At 31.3% G+C, this 21,473-nt stretch overlaps 2 protein-coding genes across 8 annotated transcripts in view; one reads left to right on the top strand and one right to left on the bottom strand.

Annotated features, from left to right (window-relative positions):
- On the bottom strand, positions 1–16,174 carry LOC106620569 (suppressor of sable). 6 transcript variants are annotated; one of them, XM_014239102.3, is made up of 8 exons: positions 16,002–16,174; positions 6,151–6,760; positions 5,877–6,091; positions 4,608–4,961; positions 3,726–4,549; positions 2,677–2,885; positions 2,043–2,158; positions 1–1,945 (listed from the first exon to the last, which is right to left on the bottom strand). In XM_014239102.3, the coding sequence occupies exons 2-8, from the start codon at positions 6,581–6,583 to the stop codon at positions 284–286; spliced, it is 3,813 nt and encodes a 1,270-aa protein (XP_014094577.2). In that variant the 5' UTR covers positions 6,584–6,760; positions 16,002–16,174; the 3' UTR covers positions 1–283. The 6 variants fall into 6 exon arrangements, with proteins under 6 accessions (XP_014094577.2, XP_014094572.2, XP_014094579.2 ...); XM_014239097.3 differs by lacking the exon at positions 16,002–16,174 and adding an exon at positions 13,958–14,153; XM_014239104.3 differs by lacking the exon at positions 16,002–16,174 and adding an exon at positions 13,958–14,153 and having other exon boundaries at positions 2,677–2,846.
- Positions 16,175–16,624: 450 nt separating this feature from the next.
- Positions 16,625–21,473, top strand: part of flw (flapwing) — an 80,672-nt gene continuing 75,823 nt past the window's right edge. The window contains exon 1 of one of the 2 annotated variants that reach the window (XM_036357736.2): positions 16,625–17,787. In XM_036357736.2, the coding sequence (XP_036213629.1) occupies positions 17,736–17,787 (52 nt within the window). In that variant the 5' untranslated portion in view covers positions 16,625–17,735. The remainder of the gene's footprint in view (positions 17,788–21,473) is intronic. The other variant, XM_036357737.2, reaches the window with a different exon arrangement.

Below are 21,473 nucleotides of genomic sequence, written 5' to 3'. Positions count from 1 at the left end.
AAATTAATAGTAATAATTTAAAAATATGCCAACACATTTGCGTTGCACGCTCCACTGTACGTTGCGCGTTTTCACAATTCGCGCATGCGCCACACACACTTCTATGTACTTATGCACTTAATGTGTAGTAATTGATCTCTTATCAATTAAATCATATATATTTACACTAGTAACTAACTTTAATTAATAACTATTTAAGTCTTGCATTTAGCATTGTTGTTGTTTGCGTTTAAATTTGCCCCGTTTGCCCGTTGCTTCATCGTCACTACTCACTTTTCGCTTGTTAAATGAAATTGCGACGATTGTGCGGATTGCGACGATTATGACCGCCGCCCATATTGAAATTACCGGGACCGCCACCGCCGCCGCCGCCGCCACCCATCTGTTGTTGGAAGTTTAGAAAACCAAACGGCATTTGTGCCGGTCCACCCGCTTGGAAATTGCCCGCATTTGAGCCGAATGGATTGAATGACATTGGCGGCATGCCGAGCAAGCTGGGACCATCTAGGCGTGCTGTCATGCCTGAAGCGGCTGTGGGTAATGGCAGACGTGGCACCACCAGACCGCCGCCAATGAGCGGCGGTGGAAAGCGAAAATCATTGGGGAAGCCAAAGCCAGCGTTGGGCATATTCAGCTGTGGATGCGGAAAGTCGGATTGTTGCATGAAGTCGACACGCGCTTCGGCATTCGCGCTCATGTCCGCTTCTTCGGATTTATCAGATTCGATTTTATTCACCTCACCATTTTCATCAATGAAAATGCCTAGCTGTATTAGTATATCGTCGATGATTTTCTTATTGCAATTGACGAAATTAAAGTTCTTGTCGGGCGATGTGTCTTGGTGGAAGCGTCGCAGTTCAGTGATTAGACGCGCCAATTCTTGATTGTACTGTATCTTCATGTTCGAGTTCAATTTGCGATACCAATCGGATTTTTGCATGTTTTCGCGCATTTTCTTACCCAAGCCCGTTATTTCCGCATTTATGCCATCGCCAACAGGGTTGCCGGCGCCACCCGCAGCATTGCCAGCACTCGACTTCTCGGCTTCGTTCGCTTTGGCAGCGGCGGCTGTTGCCGCTGAGGCCGCCGCACATCTGGGATCTAAACGTGGATCTGTGCGCGATGTGGTTGTTGTTGCTGGCGCCGGAATTGCCTTGCTAACACTTGCGCGTCGCTCTTTGGTGCGGCGTTCAGTTGGCGTCGTGCTGGCGGTGAGCGTGCTGGGTGGTGTGTAGTATTTGGGCGATTCGTCAGCTTCGGGTGAGGCGATGGTGTTGCTGAGTTTGCGTCCGGAGCGCTTTAGTGCCACAGTGGTGGCGCGTGTTTCGGGTAGGCCGAGTATGCGGCGCACACGCGGATCAGCCGTGTGCGTGGTGGCGCGCAAACTGCGTCGTAAATCCGCATAATTCGCTGGTGGCATGGCGAACTCATGCACTTTATATGTACGCGGCAGGTGGGATGAGATGGAGCCGTCAATCTCGGTGGCTGGCGTGTAGTTCATAACACCGTCGAGTGGTAATATGCTACCGCCCAAATAACGCATATCTTTGTCGTTTTTCATGGTGCGCTCCGACAGCTGGCGCTCATCCTCTTCGGCTTGTACGGCATTGAAGTCGTACATTGTTTTGCGCTCGTAAACTGGTTGTTTGTTTTTGCTAGGTGCATCATCATTGTCACCCGAGTCGGAGGCTTCGGGTGTGGTGGATTGTGTGCGTGTTGGAGTTTGCGAGCGTGAACGTGAGCGCGAACGTGAACGCGAAGGAGAACGTGATCGCGAACGAGAGCGGCGTCGCCGTTCGTTGTGCTGGTAACCAATATGACTACTAGTGCTATTGGAGAGTGATTTATCTTCGCTCTTTTTGTAATCGGGCGGGTTCGTTCGGAAGGGGTTGTAGGGATTCAAGTGCATGCCCAGTCGGAACGCCAGATCGCTCGTCTTCGGTGGCTGTAATGAAAAAAAAAGGGAAAATATATATGATTAATAACGGTTTATATACAAATATAGAAAGGATAGTATAAAGCTTCATTAGTTTGAAACGTACCTCATCGTGCACAGCATCGTTTTCATTACTTGCTGTTGTTGTCGCACGCGCATTCTCTTCATTTTCCATATTGCCATCATCGATCACTAGTTGCTCGTCATCACGTTCATCCTCAACTAAAAGTGTAAATTTTAAATTAATTATTAATTAAATACACTACAATTGAGGTTAGGTTAGATTTTAAAAGGTCAGATCACTGCTTAAACCTTACATAAAAAAAAATTCGATAATATTTTTCAAAATAAGAAAAGCTTCTTGTTTTTTTAGCACAAAAAAATCCCTAGACTGTTTTTGAGAATGCTGATCCGACAACCGATCTACGTAATTAGTCTACGTAACCGGAATGGACACGGATTTTATTCGGCCAAGGATTTTAATCACGCCAACATTTCTTCAGCGATACTCTCTGCCGCTACAACTCAACGGTTTTAAAATAATATGTGGTAGCGGTTAGGTTTGACCAATTCGCTTTTCTTGCTCTTAATTTTGAATTATTCTTCTAACGAGCTGTCCCGTCGTCAATAGTAAGACCTCTCATCCGTTTAAAATTATATTTTATACTAATAAAACCTTCGAGTTACTCGAATACCCTGAACAGAATACCTAACCTTAAATTATTATTTTATATACTTACATGCATCATTGCGATCGAAGGCTAAATTCGAATCCTTTAAATATTGTGAATATTCGAAACGCATAACACCGCCGCTGTTATTACTATTTGAGTCCAAATCCATATTAAGATTCAGGCGTGTTGACGGCGAGATTGCTGGTAATGTTTCCATGGTCGTTGTTGTTGTAGCACTAGGAATAGAACGCATATCAACATCGCATGTTGTAGGACTATACAGTACACGGCAAAATACAAAAACGTCGAATGAAAGAAAATGAAAAAGAAAACAATGAAATCAATACAAATACACACCAAAAATATTCAGTTAAAATTAAATATACAAATAACGGTTATTAACTGATGTGTAAAGTGCTCCTTAAATTGGATATACGTATGTATATGGTAAATGTAGCAAAATTATATTGAAGCAATAATTTGTCACACATGACATTTAAAATTTTTTTTAGGTAGCAAGAAAGTTTTCAGCAATTAGTCACATATTTTGGCGTTTTCAAATTTCAAATTAATTTTAAATGTTTTGAAATTTTTTTTTGGAGTTTTTGGTGCATCGCTTAAAGTTTATATAAGATTTAACATAACAAACTCAAACAAAATTTTATTATTGCAAAAATTCATAAAGAATTAGGCACACGCTGCGGTGTTCTGAATTTTTTTTCATTTTTTGAGGTTATATTGTATATCTTGAGACCTAGATAAGACTGAACATACAAATTTAAGCCAAATAATATTGAAACAAGAATTTTATAAGCAATTAGTCATACATTGCCGTATTCTTGAAATTTTTTTGAGGTTATGTTGTGTGATTTGAGTCTCACATAATGTTTAATTGGAACGTTTGAAGTATAAAAAAATAACTGAATCATCGTTAAAACTTTAGTAAGGTGTGAAAAAGGATATAATACTAAGAAAGCGCAATTAAAGAATAAAAATAAAATGTTTTAACACAAAATTTCAAGCATAAAAAACAAAACAGCGCCAAACAATAAATACCGTTCCCACTAACATATAAAGTCGCGCATGCGCAGTAATTAATACGTTTTGGTACTTACGCATTCTCCTCATCATCCTTGCCTTCCTTATTTTCCATTTTGCTTTGCACTTTCTTCTGCACTTCGCTTATCTCTACAAAATCAATGCCGATCTTTTGCAGTTGACCGAATGTAAACTGGTTGATCTCCTGCAAATTGGTTATGCCCAATTGTGTTAGCTTTTGTATGTGTTCAGTTTTCATGATGCCTTCCAGATTTTTCAAATCCAAATAGCTGGGCAGCTGTGCGCTTGTGCTAGTCTCTTGCGCTGGTGGTGTTGACTCGCGTGTGGGCGAATCTGCCCAACGTGATTTACGATGCTTGTCGACACTCAGTAGCGACACTGGTGGTTTGACAACAATATCGAATAGTGAGGGTATATTACTGTGTGGTTGTTGCTGCTGCTGCTGTGGTTGGCTTTGATGCTGATGATGATCATTGGTTGAATTACTAGCGCCACCTTGATTGCCACGTCGATTATTACCCGTCGATATATTGACTATCGTAGACCAAGTATTTTCGACCTTGTATTCCTTACATAATTCTTCGTTCCGTTTAATCATCATAGCGATAGCATTATCACGTGACATTCTTTTGAAATTTCCAAGTATCTCTTTTGGCGCGGTTTCTAAATGCTTCAGCAGTATATTGCGCAGTTGTTCGGATAACGGTGCCTCGTGCATAAATTTACACGTTTCGCGATTGGGACACTCCATGCCGAGATAATAGTATTTGCATGGAAAATCCGAATGCATGTAGGAACATTTATCTTTTTTGGCACAACACTCCATCAGATAGAATTTGCATAGCTCTAATTTGCGCGGCTCCTGGCGATGTTTTTCCTCCTGCAACAAAGCGATTATTAACTAATTTAATATGTAATAATTAAAAATAAATACATACATTTGAGTCGCGTCTTGAGCGTTTCTCTGGCATGCCGCCACGTCCGCTATCGTCACGACTGCGCGCACGACGATCGCGTCCACGTTTGCGGTCCTTTTTGTTGCGTCTGCGTCGGCGCTTATTATCGCCACCACCACCTCTTTCGCCACCGCCATCCAACGAGTCACCGCTATCGTACGATGTGTACGAATCATCGCCTGAGTCGTAAACGGGGTAGCTGGGCGGTGCATATTTGGGCGCGGGTGTGCTGGAAGGGCTACCACCGACCACATTCAACATTTCAAAGTCGTCCTCATCATCGTCAGGTGGTGCGGCGCCATTAAAAGGCTCCGGGGACATGTAACGGGATTTATCCTGGAAGATAGCATTATATATTAATAGCAAATAAATATTCATTTTATAAGTTGTAAAAACATTGTAATATTTAAATAAAATGAAGATTTTATTTTTTAATAAAACAATTCAAACATAAAAATATTAAGAGCAAACAAAATAACATATCTTTTTTTTTATTATAATTTAAAAAATTAAAAAAGTATATTGAGTATATTAAATAAATAAAAAACTTTCTTAAAATTAAATATAAAAATAAAATTAAGTTGTTACATGTTTAAATATTTAATTTTTTTACTTTATTTTGTTTATATCTATATAATTTATTTTTAAAATCTGTATAATACAAATTATAAAAAAAATATTTTTTGTTTATGAAATAAACTAAAAAACATAAAGTAAACTAAATATATAAAGAATAAAAATATATATAACTCACTAAATCAATAAATAATTGAATAAAATTAAAATAAATTAAAAAAAGCTATAAAATTAAAGTAAAAAAAAAAATCAATATAAATCAAATTATTTAAAAAGTCTTAGAATATTAAATTAATAAACAAAACTACATGGCAAAAAATTATAAATACTAAAATCTGACAGTAATAATAATTATCTAAAATAAAAATTATTTTAAATAATTAAAGAAACCGTAATAAAGGTTTTTACTACACAAAAATTATATAATATTATATATAAATTTAATAAACTGCTGATATAAATTTAGGTTAATTTATAAATAATAAATTCATAATCAAAAATAAATGTGAAGTATGGTAGTTCGATATTAAGTCTTTCCATTAAAAAACAATAAAATAAATTTCCTTTTTTTTAACTACAAGTACATAAAATATTATATCTATTAAGATTTTTCTTGTAAAAAAAATAATTTTTATATCTGTCACTTTAATATTCACTTATATTCATTTCAACTACCTTATCCTTGCGCTCTTTTTCCTTCTCCCTTTCATCGCGTTGCTTTTTACGCTTTCTGCGCCTGCTACTTCTACTCTGTCCGTGACCGGGTGCAGACGCTTCATTGTCTTTCGCGTCCTGTTGACGCGACTCCAAACATTTGGGTATTTGCGGCTTAACACCCGCTTTATTTAAAATATTTGACAGCGATTTCTCTACCTCCTCCATGTAATCATCTAAAGCAAAATCAAAAATTAATAAAAATGTATATAAAAAATTGCGTTTCGACGCCTACCTGTTGGCGGCAGACCCTTTTTGGTCCTGCGTGATTTGGCGGACACATCCGGCTTGCTGTTGCCGCCACCTGAGGTAGGCGATGGCGTGTGCTCATGTGACAAGTCAATTATCGGTATTTTCGCCACCGCATCGGCGCTAAAGGGTGTTTTGTGTGTTGTGCTGCTAATATCGTTAGCAGTCGTTGCTGTGTTGGCACTCGCATTATTTGCACTACTCGCTGTTGTATTTGTAATAATAACATCGTTATCATCCTCGTCATCATCGATTTCACCATCTTCTAAATCCTCAATATCAATAGGCTCAACCGTATTAGCAGCGGCTGGCTCTGTTTGGGCTTTTGTGGCCGACACTGTTGTTGGCTCACACGTGATGGCGGTGTTGGTGGTAGTGATGACGGCATCACAACTCACTGTATTGCTTTCCTCGGACATTTTGACATGAGTTTCATGTGTTATGTGCAAATCTTCGCTGATTCTGATTTTATATGCCTTTCTTTTATTTGTGATAACTCGTTAAAACGTGTATTAGCAGTACACCTAACGGTTTATTGAAAATTTTCCTTATTTAATTTAAAACTTAAGATATCTATCTTATGTAGTTGTAGAAGTCTGCAAATACAAAATTATAAAAGAAAATGGGTTCATTGTAGTGCTTCACTTCTGTTTCAATAGTACAATATAATATATTTAGATATTTAGGAAATTAAATTGAAAATCGATTTGACATTTATTCAATGGCATTGCTTTTCCATAAGGTGTGGCAAAGTAGATGTGAATAGTTCAAAAGTACCAAAAAAAAAATATATTATTATTTGGTTAGGCTTCGATGTTCCTATAGGTAGATTTTGTTAAAATTTAAAAAAAATAAACCCTTCACATGTGTATTATGCTTTTAGCAAAGAATTTATTATCTTGATTTTGATCGATCAGTTTGTATGGCAACTTTATGAGATAGTAGTCCCATCTAATAATATGTTCACAGATTGAAGCGTTGCCTTTGACAATAATTCATGTCAAACTTTGTGAAGATATCATGTCGAACAAAAACATTTTGCTTACAAACGCTTTATTTTGATCATTCATTTTCTATGTCAGTTGTATGCTATAGCGGCTCGATCTAAACAATATATGCGGAGATTGTAGCATTGCCTTGGACAACAATTTAAGCCAAATTTCGTGAAGAAAACTTTTCCATACAAGAACTTGATTTTGATCATTCAGTTTGTATGTTAGAGAGAAAAGGACTGGTGCAAAATTTCAGATCGTTATTTAAAAAATTGAGAGACTAGTTCGCTCCTATACAAACAGACGCACATCGCTAAATCGACCAAGCTCCTCACTATGATTATTTATGTGTATATTACCTAGGATCTTCGACGGGTATGACAAACTTCGTGGCAAACTTAATATACTCTGTTCAGGGCATACAATTTTTGAAACTAACGTGAAAATGTTTAATACATTCCTCGAAACAGTAACACTTACTTATGTAAATGGATTTTCATAACCTCTAAGTTGCTACATGTTTGGCTCTTAGCAAACACGACACTTGTTAAAAAAAAATCACACAAATAAAAAGTACAATTGATAAACAACAATTTAAATAAAACAGATACGTGCTTTGTAATTAATTGACCAAGTACTTTAGTACTGTAATTTCATAATGGTGCAAAGTACTTATAACTGATGTCATGTTTTTCGAAATTCCGTATTGAAATGAGCAATTGATTACAAATGCAAATGAAATGTCAAAACTGCAATTGAAGTATGCAAGTTGTCAGTATCTTATAAATAAAACTGTTATGCAAATAATTAATAATAACATAACTGTAGATTAGCAAGTTTTCACAAATTTCAAAGTTCAAGTGAAATGTAAAAACAACATAAAACGAAATTTACAAATTTTCATATTTTCAAAAACGTGAATTTCTTAATGCGGATGTGGATTATACTGCACAGCTAGACTTTTACAGCTGAGATTATTACATATGTATATATATATAATTATTTAAATATGTACATACATATATCTGAATAATTAGTGCTCAATACTAGACCATACCTACTTTTCACTTTTATTTTTTTTTTAATAATTTATTTGACTAATATTTCTTAAAGAAACCATTAATATTTATATGTTTGAAATTACATTGCTGTAAAGCGCGTTAAATTCTCGTTGAGAGTACTCTCACTATCACGCTTGTTATTTTAGCTCTCAATTATAAATAACTTAAGCGCACCAAACTTTCGCTCAGAAAAGTGATTGATATTTTTGAAAGTTTCTGAGAGTTTTATATTATAAATTTGAATTAACCATTTCAAGCTGAAGAATCCTAAATTTCACAAAAAAAAAACACAGGGTCTCAAATCATGAATGACACATACATATTATGTATGTCTGCGATGTACATTTTCATTTCTTTGTAATGCAGTGCTTTCATAGTAAATAAATTTATATTACACAATGCATTTCCCTATATTGCCGATTAACTGCATAGCACTTTCATTCTAGGGAAATGTGTAATTTCTTTCATTGCGGTTTTTTTAAGGCGCTCTCTCCAATTTGGGGCTTTTGAGCGTAGGTCGCCACTGGAGTCGCGATTTTGAGTCGATTTCTATGCATTTAAGTAGTGATTTATATATATGTATAAGTGTGTATAATTTAAAATTAGTAATGTTTTTTTTACAAAACTTTCCTAGCAAATGTGCTGTATGTACTTCCAAAAACTTGTTTTTCCCACGTTAGTTTATAAGATTATAAGAAAAACCAAAAACAAATCATTTTTTCGAGAATGATTGCCAAGCGGAAACACACATGCACACACATACATATGTACATATATAATATATTGTAGTTATGTATAGGGCACCGCAGAGATGTAAATGCTTCACTATTGATTTGTTAAAATTTTAAGTTATTATGTACTATTCTAGAACATTAATATGTATAAACTGGTTTTTTAACTGCCAAAACATTTAAAACACCCGCCGTTACAGAAGTGCAAAACAAATTCAACTCTTTGACTTGCAAGTATACAAGTCTAAACATGTGTATGCATGTGCAAGCTAAAAGTTTTTGTTAAGGCAATAAATACTAATCGGTATTTTACAAAAAAATTAAACAACTTGCACTTTACTATGAAAAATTAATAATTTCACACTTGTGGCGCAAAACAGCTGCTGTGTTAAAATTAGCGCGAATATGGGGGAAAAGGAAATGCCATACATAAAAAACTTCAACTGCTTAAGCAAAGACGCAAACCATGTCACCACAAAAATATAGGTAAAAATCGATCAAACGCTTGCATTAACGCTGGTTAAACGCGCGAATTGCTGCAATGGAACAAAATTCGTGACTGCAGCTGTTTTTTTGATATAACAATAACAACTGAAGTGTGATAATGCATTGAGGTTTATGGCTGCAGCTGTTTTGTTGCGTCTATTTTAATGAAGTGAAGCGACTTTGTACATTTAGCGCAGGATTCTCAATTTAGCAGCTTAGTAAATATATATGTGTGTATGTATGTACATATTTTACAACATATACATAGAAAAATGCAGTGCATAAACAATTTTTATGAATGCAACTGTCAAATATTTGACTATGTGGAAGTCATACACATGGCATATGTACATACATACGTACAGCTGTGCAAATATCATATTTTTAGTATAACCCGCATGTTTCATTTATGTTAACAAATATCATGCTGCTTTTCATTTATATTTCAAATCAAGCTAAATATTTAGTTGCAAAAAAATATAATAGTTTACACAAACAAAAGCAAATATACATACATATAAAATGGAGGATGTATTATATTACAAGTAATTACCTACAATGTTCATTAATATTTAAATACATCTAGTCTCTAACACTTTTCGTTCGTCACTAGCGCACACATATCGTAAGCTGAAACATAAAACTGGTACTGTAGCTTAGATTTAGACTGGCATTATTGATGCATTATAGAGATTTCTCAAACAAACAATACAAAAACAATCAATCATAGGTGCGGCAGGTAGTCACGTGGCAAGGGAAATAGACGAGAAGTATGCAGGTAGTACATATATATTATATACAAATATATTATATATGTACGTATGTACAAATTAACACAAAAGCAAGGGATTGAACGATAATATTGAATGCTTGCAGCTGAAACTTGTTTATATGTATGTAAATAAATCAATTTGCCATGAACTATATAAGTATGTGTTTCAAAGCCTTCACTTGCATATCTGTATATAAAAACATATATGCTTGTATTAATTAAACCTCGTGAGTCAGCAAAATCTACAGTTAACTATTCTTTCTACTTGTAAACAAATAAATAACATTGTTTTTAGGTTATGTTTGCTACCTTGCTTACTTAAGGTTAACTTAAATGAGTGATTATGTACGTTGGAATAGCACATTTTAATTATTGTAGCATTTTACTCAATCAATACGGAAATGTGTATTGAACAACAACAAATTGATATTTATAATATTGAGTACTTTAAAGCCAGTGTTAGCCCACTGTTAACGCCTTTGCAAGGTGGTTGGGCTTTGAAATTGCTCAGTGTTAAAAGTAATGGAACCAATACAATAAAAAAAAATTTAAAATTAAAAAAAGGAATATTAAATTTAAAAAAAATTTTAAAAATTTGAAAAAAAATTAAAAAAAAGGTTAAAAAAAAATATTATAACTAAAAAAAAAATTAAAAAAAAAAGATTAAAAAAAATATTATAACTAAAAATAAATTAAAAAGTGGATATATTTTATGTATACAAACCAGTAAAATAAATAACAAAATATTAATTGAAAGTAGATTCAAGAAGCCAAAGACTATTAAAAAATAAAATTAAAAAATTGAACAGCTGTTGCAAATATAAACATTTCTTTTACTTTAATTTTTGCTGAATAATATGTCGAACAATTGTATTAAACTGATATGAATAAAATTTTTTATACAATAAATAAATTTATTTTATAAAATTAAAATTTATTATATATTTTTTTTCAATTAAAATTGTTTAAATTTTGTTTTAAATTAAAGCTAATTAGCTTTTTAGAAAAAAAATTAATTATAATTCAATGAAAAATATAAACAATTTCAATTTTAAAAATTCATAAATTTTAATATAAAAAAAAATTAATTAATATCAAAATTCGGACAAACGAAAACTATGTAAACTTTTTAGTTATAAAAAACATTATTTCAAGGTTCTTCATTAAGTCATGCCAAAAAAAAAATTAACTTAAACAAACTTTAAATATTTATTAATATAATAATAATACATAATTTAACCGAAAGAAAACAAACGCGGAGACAAAATTTTATTATAATAAAATATGCCAGTTTCAAGACAAATTATTCAATTAGCAATAACACTTAATTCGAACATTTTCGATTTTAAAATTTATCTATTTCAAGGTTATATTAAATTTTAAAATTATTTATCCAACATTAAAGAAAAGTTGAATTCTAGTTATACTAAAATTTTAAAAATATATTTGCATTGAAGTTTTCGAAATTTCGATAATTTTATCGATTAATAGTCGAAACTCATTTTTTTACCACGCGAACAATAAAGATAACTGCTTAAATGAAACATATTATTCCAAAAATAATTAAAAAAAGCACTTGGCTTTTATGAAAAATGCAAAATAATGTTAGAGTTATTATTTCTAAAAACTAATCTAACATGAAATAGTAGAAAAATTATATAAATATTAGATTTACGGTTGAACTGGCACGAATACCTAAAATTATAAATACAATATATACACATATTCTTGATTATTTCAAACAATTGCCAACTTGTCAACAATTTACAGTTATAATCGATTTTTTTGACAGTTCTGCTTTAACTTTTATATCACCTGTGTCACTAGCATATTTCTAATTTCAATAGGGGCAATATGAAACTTTTCGCTTCTTTCTTGTAAATATATGTATATGTATGTATGTAAATTTATATATATTTATTGCTCTCAGCTGCGCTCTCATGTTTTTCTGTACTTAATTATCTGGAGCCAACGCCAGCAAATCGACTGTAAACAATACAATCCAAGAACAAAAGACTAAGAGCGCTATATAACATAAATACGAAGGGGAAATATACAGTTGCAGCACTTAGTTTTATGGAGTTATTAACTTTTATAAGCAATTTTTTTTTGTTTATTATTGTTTGCCGCTTAATATCGACAGAATGCATTGTTTATTAAAAAATTTTTGGATAAAATTAACCGTGTCCATAAAACATTACGGCAATAATATATTAATATTATGAATTTTATGGAAAAATACATATGTAGGTAGAACGCAAAAAAAAACACGAAACAATATAAAAGCAAAATGCGCTTAAAATTACCGTTATGATTTTGTGTCAGAGTTTAAGCCTTATTTTGTTGTTTTGAGTTATAACATTTTTCCTATAAACTGCCGATATTTACATATATGTTATATTAATTATAAATTTAGGCTCTTTTTATATTTGCATACAAATTAAATCTGTGGTTAATATTTGTTATTTGCAGCCAGCTAAAATTCAATTTTCATGTTAAAAAAAAATTTTTAATTTAGGTTCGCATTAACAAGTTTTCACTATAGATTTAAAAAATGAAATTAATCAATAAAGGAACAAGACGACTACATACATGCATACAAATGTACAGCCATATGCATAACTCATAGTGCAAACAACACCATACAATTTAAAAATTCTGACCAAGAAAAGATATATAAAAAAAAAGGAAAATATTTAATACTCATATTATTAACTGCATGCATACAAATGTGTCCAACGTATATACATTCATATATACTAATATATCACAAGAGTGAGTTGAAAACATATACATGTGGATAACCTTGCGCTCTCTTACTGAATTGAGCATAACAAATGTGGATAAGCAAATGCCAGAGAGTCGCTACCTTTTTCGCTCGCCACTGCAATATTTTTTTTATTGTTGTAATGTTTTGTGCATACTGTACATGTTAATATGTATGTATGTAAAAATGAATTTATTTCAGCTTTGCCGTTGCTAATAAGTACGCTTTGTTTGATCAATTATATGTATGTATGTATGTTAATAGATTTGATGCACTGTTAAAAAAATTAGAAAGTTCTCAAAAATGTATGAGATGATTCATAAATTATTGCTCGATTTTGGTAGTAGATGTGATTTTGCAACACTGATATGTTATTGTCTTTAATGTTTGATTTTACGCACAACTTGCCAACAATGTATTGACATAGATAAATAAAACAAAAAAAAAAATAGCATATATACTAATTAAATAAGCAATGTATACTCTGTTCTCTTTGAGTAGACGATTTGTTGCACGTATGGAAAAATCTCAATCTCAACACATTCTAATACGTTAAACATGTGTAAACGCATGTGTTTAAGAGTCTAGTAGTCGCGAAAATTGTGAAATCGTTATTTCCTGGTGTACATACATACATACCGTAGTATTTTTTATTGATAATACGCATTTCGTAGGGTAATAAACCGAGTCAAGAAACACTAATGCTCAAATGGGGGAGATAAAACTTGAGAGTTGACATTTTACGTCAATACGTGATAGCTTAATGCCATTTACGCTACTCTCTTATTTCCCCTTACGCGCGCTCTTTCTGCCTCTTCGTTCGCAGCCTTCAGATAAGGTATACATATATTCATCCATCCATGCATGCATGCATGCATACATACATATACATATATATATATATATATATATATTCATATATAGTCTATACTCCTGCGAGTAGGAGGAGCTAATTTTTTATATACTTTACGAAATTAATCATACATTTTATATTACTTCTTGTTTAGACTTTACGTTTTCCAGTACGTTGTTTATATTTTAATTATATAATTAGGTAGTAGTATTTGTAGGTAGATAGTAGTGCCTTATATATTACTTAGATAAGACATTTTATTATTTTATGTGTTGCGCTTAAACTTTGACATGAAATATCTGTAATGAACAATTCAACAATTTCAACTTGAATGAAACGAAAAATCACCATTCAATTGCACAGTTCAGGTCTGGCGAATACACAACTAAGTGTTGCTTTTCACTCGCACGAAACGGGCAAAAATTGTGCCGTGCTTTTTACATATGTATATGCATATATGAATATTTTATATATTTGCTTTGTATATTAGCATAAAATGGTATTATTAGGTGTGTAGAAATTTTTTGAAACTTGTTTGGAATTTATAAAAAATTTATTTTAATTAAAACCACAAATAATACTACTTGTTTTGACATTACTGTAGTGTTATACTGACGTCGGCTTTATATACATTATGGCGCGCCTACACTTCTTATTTGATTAGAGCTATTTTTATATTAACATTTCCCAATTAATCTTTAAAATATTTCAAAGAAAAAAATTAATAGAAATCATACCAAAAACATTAAATAAAAAAATCTAAAAAATTATAATAAAAAATTTTAAACAACATAAATAAAAACCATTAAATAAATTAAAACAGAAATTCAAAAAAAATCATAAAATAATAGATAAAAGAAATATTAATAAAAAAATCTAAAAAATTAAAAATTAATAAATATATCAAAAAATATATAAAACTAAAAATTATAATAATAAAAATAAAATAAAAGCCTAATAAAAAAGTATTATTAAATTTAAAAAAATATAATAAATTTATAAAAATTATTTGTAAAATATTTAAGCACAATATTACATTACTAAAAATTGTTGCTCTGGCTAATAGCTCGACTGACGCGGATTTATTTTCTTAAAAATAGTTTAACGATGGCAATATAATTAAAAATTTATTCTATATATATAATTAACAAAATGATAAGTATCAAAAATAATATGTATGACATTATCCAAAATTGTTCAGACTTGCAGTCCTATTATATCAATAAAAAGAGTTTTTTTTTTATATGAATAAAAATTAGTTTCCAATTTAAATTTCATAGCACAAATTTGTTTTTTAATATTTTAAATTGCAAACCAGCTTCAAGGTAAACTATTTTATATATGAGATTTTATCCACATAAAATCTTAATTTTTTTTCAGCGAAAATATAAATTTTCTCTTTTCTTAACTTTAAAAATAATTAACTCATATTAATATATAAAAAACCACTTGTTAAATGTAATAAATAGTAAAAAATTTAACTTAGTTTTATATCTATGACGCTTACCAGCTGATACTTATGTAAAATTGTTAAAAATATTAAATCCACACTTTTAATAAACTAAAAGCATTACTTCATAGACCTGAAATTGTGTATAATCTCACCAAGAATATTTCGTAAATCCCACAAATCTCCACAAACAGGAACTTCGACAGCTGTCAATTAATTTAATTTTTACCCGCATAGAAAATATGGGTTTGCAACACTGAATAATCGCCATTTTTAGTATTCAAAACGAAAGCGTACCAAGGTGAAAAACTATATACATATATACAAAATCGAATATGTATGTATGTACGCAGATTTGTTTGCACCACGTATGTACGTACAGATATGTACAGATATATATATATATATATATACTTATATGTGAGTACATGTATTTAGTAAAAATTTAGCGAAAATAGCTACGTGCTTTAACGCTAAATTTCATTATTTTAAACAATATACGCTCGACGAAATATTGTTATGGAAAAATATCACATGACATCTGATCCATTCGTGCAGTTCTCATAGCTACGCTTCATTTTGAAACGAAGCACAAAGGAGAACCCACGATGGAGGCGACAAAGCAACTGCCAAACGTAGTAAAAAAGACTCGGAACACATTTTACAAATTATATAAACCTAGGATTTAGGCAATTATTTATCAACTAAAATTCTTTGTATATTACCCAAGGAACATTCACAATTATTGTTTTTAACAAATTTCTTCTTTACAATGTCTCCATACAAAATTGCAGCAAATTCTTTCGTAGACAATCTTCCAACAATTATGTACCAACAGCCATTTTTCTCTGATTTCTGAATATCATACGAAGCGGTTTGGCCTGAACTCGATTTGTAGCAAATGTAGTAGCTCTGATGATTTGTGTATAAATTGCTGAGAGTGGGAGAGCGCAAATTCCTTTCAACTAAACCGAGGGGAAATGAAGGTGACTATGACGTCATAATCAGTCATATACATATATATGTTATGTTAAGCCTCGCTGTACAGCAAAGTAAATACAGTGAAGAACATATCAATGAGAATTTTGGTATAAAAAAAGAGAAAAACAAAATGAAAACATTGCTCTTTAAAGTTAAATATTATATTTCACAAACTAATAATTAATTTAAAATTAGTTTAAACCTATAAATGAAAAGAAAAGTGTCATATGCAGCTAAAGTGTCAGTGCATATGCAGCTAAAAAAATTCGTATGAATACAACGCTGGACATGGAATAGCAACTCTACGTTAAAGTAACGAGTTAATTTTACTCGATACTTTTCATACATCGCAGGCACTAATCGCTCGTGTATGGCTGAAATCCAATTGCAGTGTGCGTAGAGAATCCAATAGAAAAATATCAAAATATTTCCGCGTTAGCACGGACTTATTAGCAGTGAAATGCAGTGAATTAATGAAATAAAAATTAACATATTCAACTGTTGAAACGCAAACGATTGAACGCGGTTTTGTATAGCAGTAAAATTTGTTTATGCAAGCATAAAGTTAAGTGTGTATAGATATTAGAAAATACCATATTTGGTCAGGTGTAGAAAATCCACAAATTGTGAAAATAACCTATCTATGCGGCTGGAAAATCAGTATTTACAAGTTTATTACTGTGTTACAAATAATAAACCGGCCAGAAAAAAATGAGCAGCAATTGAAGTTTGCAAGCAATATTGGAAACAAAACAAAAATCGTAAAAGTGTATATAGTTTAAAAACAAAATATTTATCTGATACACATATTTTGGCTAATTGTGTTTTTATTTTGACGTGTATTTTATATGTGCATTGTTTATGTGTGTCAATTTCTTAACAATTGAAGCATATTTTTACTTTACAGTAGCGAGTCTCAGGCGCCATAATTGTGTTTAAAAACAAGATTGCTGTACAAATTTAACTACCAAATTTTGTGAATGTTAAATGGAACTTGCAAATTTCCAAAGAGATAAATACAAAAATTTATTTGCATTTGAAGGAACTTCCTTATTGGCTACAACGCGTTGGAAACGTTCACAATTAATATAGTAAATTGCCTGTGCAACTATTTGAACTTGGTCTGCATTTTGGTTTACGAAAATTCCTTCATTCATTCCGGCATTTCGGTGAAAAGGCCGTCACAGAACCAACTTTAAACATTCATATAATTTGTTGCCGTGATCGTGTCGTGATTGCTCTATTTCAAGCGTTTGCCATATCGCAAACAAAACAGTGACTAATTGACATTTAATCGTGCTGTAGTTTTGTTTTGTGAAATATTATTGCTGCATTTCGTTTTGCGCAACAAAATCTTTGTGTTATCTGCATTTGCATTATCGCCTCGTAACAAATATATTTGGTGTTTTCATAGTTCCAGCAGTGTTTTTATTGTTATCACACACGTTGTGCCCGTCGTCGACGTCACATTCACAATAATGGCTGACTTTGATCTAAATGTGGATAGTTTGATACAGCGGCTGCTTGAGCGTGAGTAATAAAGGATATTTTAGTATAATCATTACTCTTTTACTTTAACTTCACTTATATATGTAAATAAAATATTTTGTTATTATTTTGCAAATCTAAATTTTCTGCCCCTTTTCCCTGAACTATATTCCTTTTATGTTGAAATATTTTATTTTGTTTATTTACTTTTCAAGTATTGCTAAAAAGCGCGCGGGTGTATGTGTATCGGCATTTCATATGTTGTATTTGCTGTGTGAGTGTTAAATTACTGCTTTCTCTTTGCTCTTTTCTACTTGCCCCTGATATTTTTCCGCTACTTCCATTCGTTAGCTATTCACAATTGTTTGCCTGTGTGTGATGCGCACCGGCTAATAACATATTAGTCGAATAATTTACGATTGTTTCTGATTAAGGGCTTTAGCAACAAATTTACTGCGGTGAAAATTTTTAAAAAAATTTAATATAAAATTTTTGCAGAATTTATTTTTTAATAATTTAAATGAAATCGATTTTAGTCAGTCTTTTTAAATTGTAATACTTGCTGACAGAACGCTATGAGTTTAGCCATTATTTATCAAGAAATGCACGTATGAGTATTCTTACAATTTATGTTCATTAACGTTCTGATGTTTCGAATACGTTACGATTTTCGATGACGTAATGATTTTAATTGACAATTTGATTTAGATTAATTTATAAAAAACAAAACTTGAAAAAATTTTTTGTTTAATATTTATTTTTGTGAAGTAAAAGTATCGTTATTGCCAACTGCTTCTGGTAACGGTTTTATTTTAAATCCATTAAAAAGTATCGATATCACATTTAAGGTGTACTTCTGCAAAATTGTAATGAACAAGCTGTTAAAAAATGGGAAATATTTAAAAAATATATAAAAATCGTTAAAATTAAAAAAGTTTGTTTAAAATTATTTACAAAACCAGCCACCGCAGTAGTCAGTTGTGATCGCTTATATGACTCATCACAAGTCATATTGCAATTTATATGTAAATATACACTTTTAATTAGAATACAAAAAATATGTAAGTATATACATATGTACATATTTATTCATATTTGTTTTCAATTCCTTAAGTAATCTTGATCTACAGTTGAAGTTTTTCTCAATTAAAGAACAATTTCAATTAAATACAGTGATATTATGCCCAAAAATGTAAATGTGATTGAAGTAAATTGTTTTCTACAGTTGCGTGATGTGTATTTTTGTAAAATGTGGGTGTTTGTAGAAGCTCTTCAGAATACATACATACATGTATGTACATATATACAAATAATAAAAACCCAATCCTTTATAGCAAAATATAAAATAGACGTTTCGTAAAAAATAATTTATAAGCAAAAAACTCCACTTTTTGCTTAATCTAATCAGACGGCGAATTAAAAAACAAACGCAAAACAACTTTAAATTTTTTTATAAAATGAAATTCTCGCTTTGTTCGTGCAAAAAAAAAAATGAAACATATCAAAAACAGCTGTGCCGAGTTAGGCAGTGTCATTGACGTTACGCTGACGAAGGTGGGTGGCACACGAGAAAGCAGCTGCCATCGCTTTCGCTACTCAAGTACTGCCATATATCTGTGCCTATTTCATGGGATATTAGAGAAGCTAATTTAGCGATAAAAAGTAAATTTTTTTTGGCAAAAAAAAAAGCAGCACCTACAAGATGAAATACATAGAAATAAATTCATATACACTCAAGTTCTTGAGCTAATATAGGTGTGGGCGTCTGGTTAGAACATACGATTAGCAAATCCCGCAGAAAAAATTAAACTTTCAAAAATCGCTAAACGTAATCAGGAAATAAAGTTTGACTGCTCTCACCTTGTTGTGTGGCGATAATTTCGTTGACTTTGCTTTTTGTTGCTTATAATTCGTTTAAGAAATAATAAATTTTTACATTCAAAAAACAGTAAAACTTGATTGCTGCATATATGTACATATATTAAATAAATAAAATTATTTCAAGCTTATTAAATTTTGCCAAAAAAAAAAATTGATATTGTGCATAAAAATAATTTTTCAAAACATGTTTTTAATTTTTTTTTTGACAAAAGTCATATTTAAATATAATGCGGAAGTTTTTTCCCGGCACTATCTAAAATTATATGCATATAATAATTCATAAAAACTTATTTAATACTGAAAAAAATGTAAACAAAAAAAAATATATGTTAAGTACTTTGGAGCAAAAAAATATATTTTTTATTTCTATTAATTATTGACAATACTTATTTCATTATTGACAATATTGATTTCATGCTCATTATTAATTAATTTATTCAAATATTAAACATTTGCTGCAAAACCCATAAACTTATGCTTGAAATAAGCGTTATAATCGATTATCGATTATAAACACATCTTCCAAACGTCAAAAAAAATTAAATAATATACTTAGTTGTTTGGAAAGAAAATTAATTTGAAAATTGTACATGGAACGTGCATACAAAAGAGAAATTAGTGCAATGCAGCATAATTTTATGGAAATATATATACATATCGCAAGTGCTTATGTTTAACATAGGCATAAAGCGATGCATAAAATAAAATAATGGTTCTTTTCATACCCTGAAAATGGTATATTATGTTTGCCACGAAGCATGTAACACCCTGAAGAGAATATGTATAGAAATGATCATCGTAACGCGCTGAGTCGATTTAGCCATGTGCAACTACGCGAACTAGTCCCTCAGTTTTTGAGATATCGATTTGACCGATTTTACACACGTCCTTTTCTACACAAGAAGCTGCCCACTTGTCGGAAAATAAAACTGAACACTCAAAATCATATTATTATGTGGAAAACTTTTTTATTTGACAAAATGTCTTCATGAAATTTAGCAAGAATTATTGCCCAAGGCAATGCTATAATTATTTAGATCGGATTACTATAGCATCAAGTTCTTGTATGGAAACTTTTTATTTGTAAAGGGTATTATAACTTCGGTGCAAACGAAACTAAAGTTTTTTCTAGTTTTTTTTTGTTTTATTTTTAAATTTCAACACAAAAAATTATAAAAGTAATAATAAGAAATAAAATGTGCTAAACGTCAGTTCTCTTCTTCTGCCTTATATGCGAAACAAATATTTATGTTTGCAACAGCTATAAACAACTGTGTGTACAATTTTGCCATAAATTCGCAAATTAAATGTGTGAATAATTTATTTATTTATTTTTTTATTTTTCACTGGAAAGTGAATTTAGCATTTATGGGTTTCATTTTACAATCGTTTGCACTTTCAGAAATTAAATTTGTCTACATGCACTGGCATTTTATGAGATTTTATGGCCATTTTTAAATTAACCAAATGCGTTATGTTTTCTTACTGCAGTCAATTTATATATTGTCTGCGTGCCAAACTATAACAAGAAGTGCGCCACTAATGCCAGCAGAATTTTCATTTATCCGCAGTGAGTGCTGGAGCGCTGCTCCCTTGGCGGCTTGATTGTTCGGCCTTTGGTGTTGCCCTTGACTGCGAAATTGATTTTAAACGTACTCTTTTGCGGGTCAACAGATTTTGCCGAAAGTGCTGCATTTTTAGAGTGAATTTTTAAATCAATTATACTTTTTATTGTATTATTTTTAATTATTTTTTAATAAACATTTTTTTAATAAAAAAATGTTTTTTTTTTGGGGTAGTGTTATTTGTTTTTGTGCAAAATTTTGAGTGATTTCGTTTGTTTGTTC

The sequence above is a fragment of the Bactrocera oleae genome, chromosome 5 (assembly GCF_042242935.1).
Source record: "Bactrocera oleae isolate idBacOlea1 chromosome 5, idBacOlea1, whole genome shotgun sequence".
NCBI lineage: Eukaryota > Metazoa > Arthropoda > Insecta > Diptera > Tephritidae > Bactrocera > Bactrocera oleae.
The sequence above is the reverse complement of the archived record's forward strand: the minus strand, read 5'-3'. Positions and strand labels throughout refer to the sequence as shown.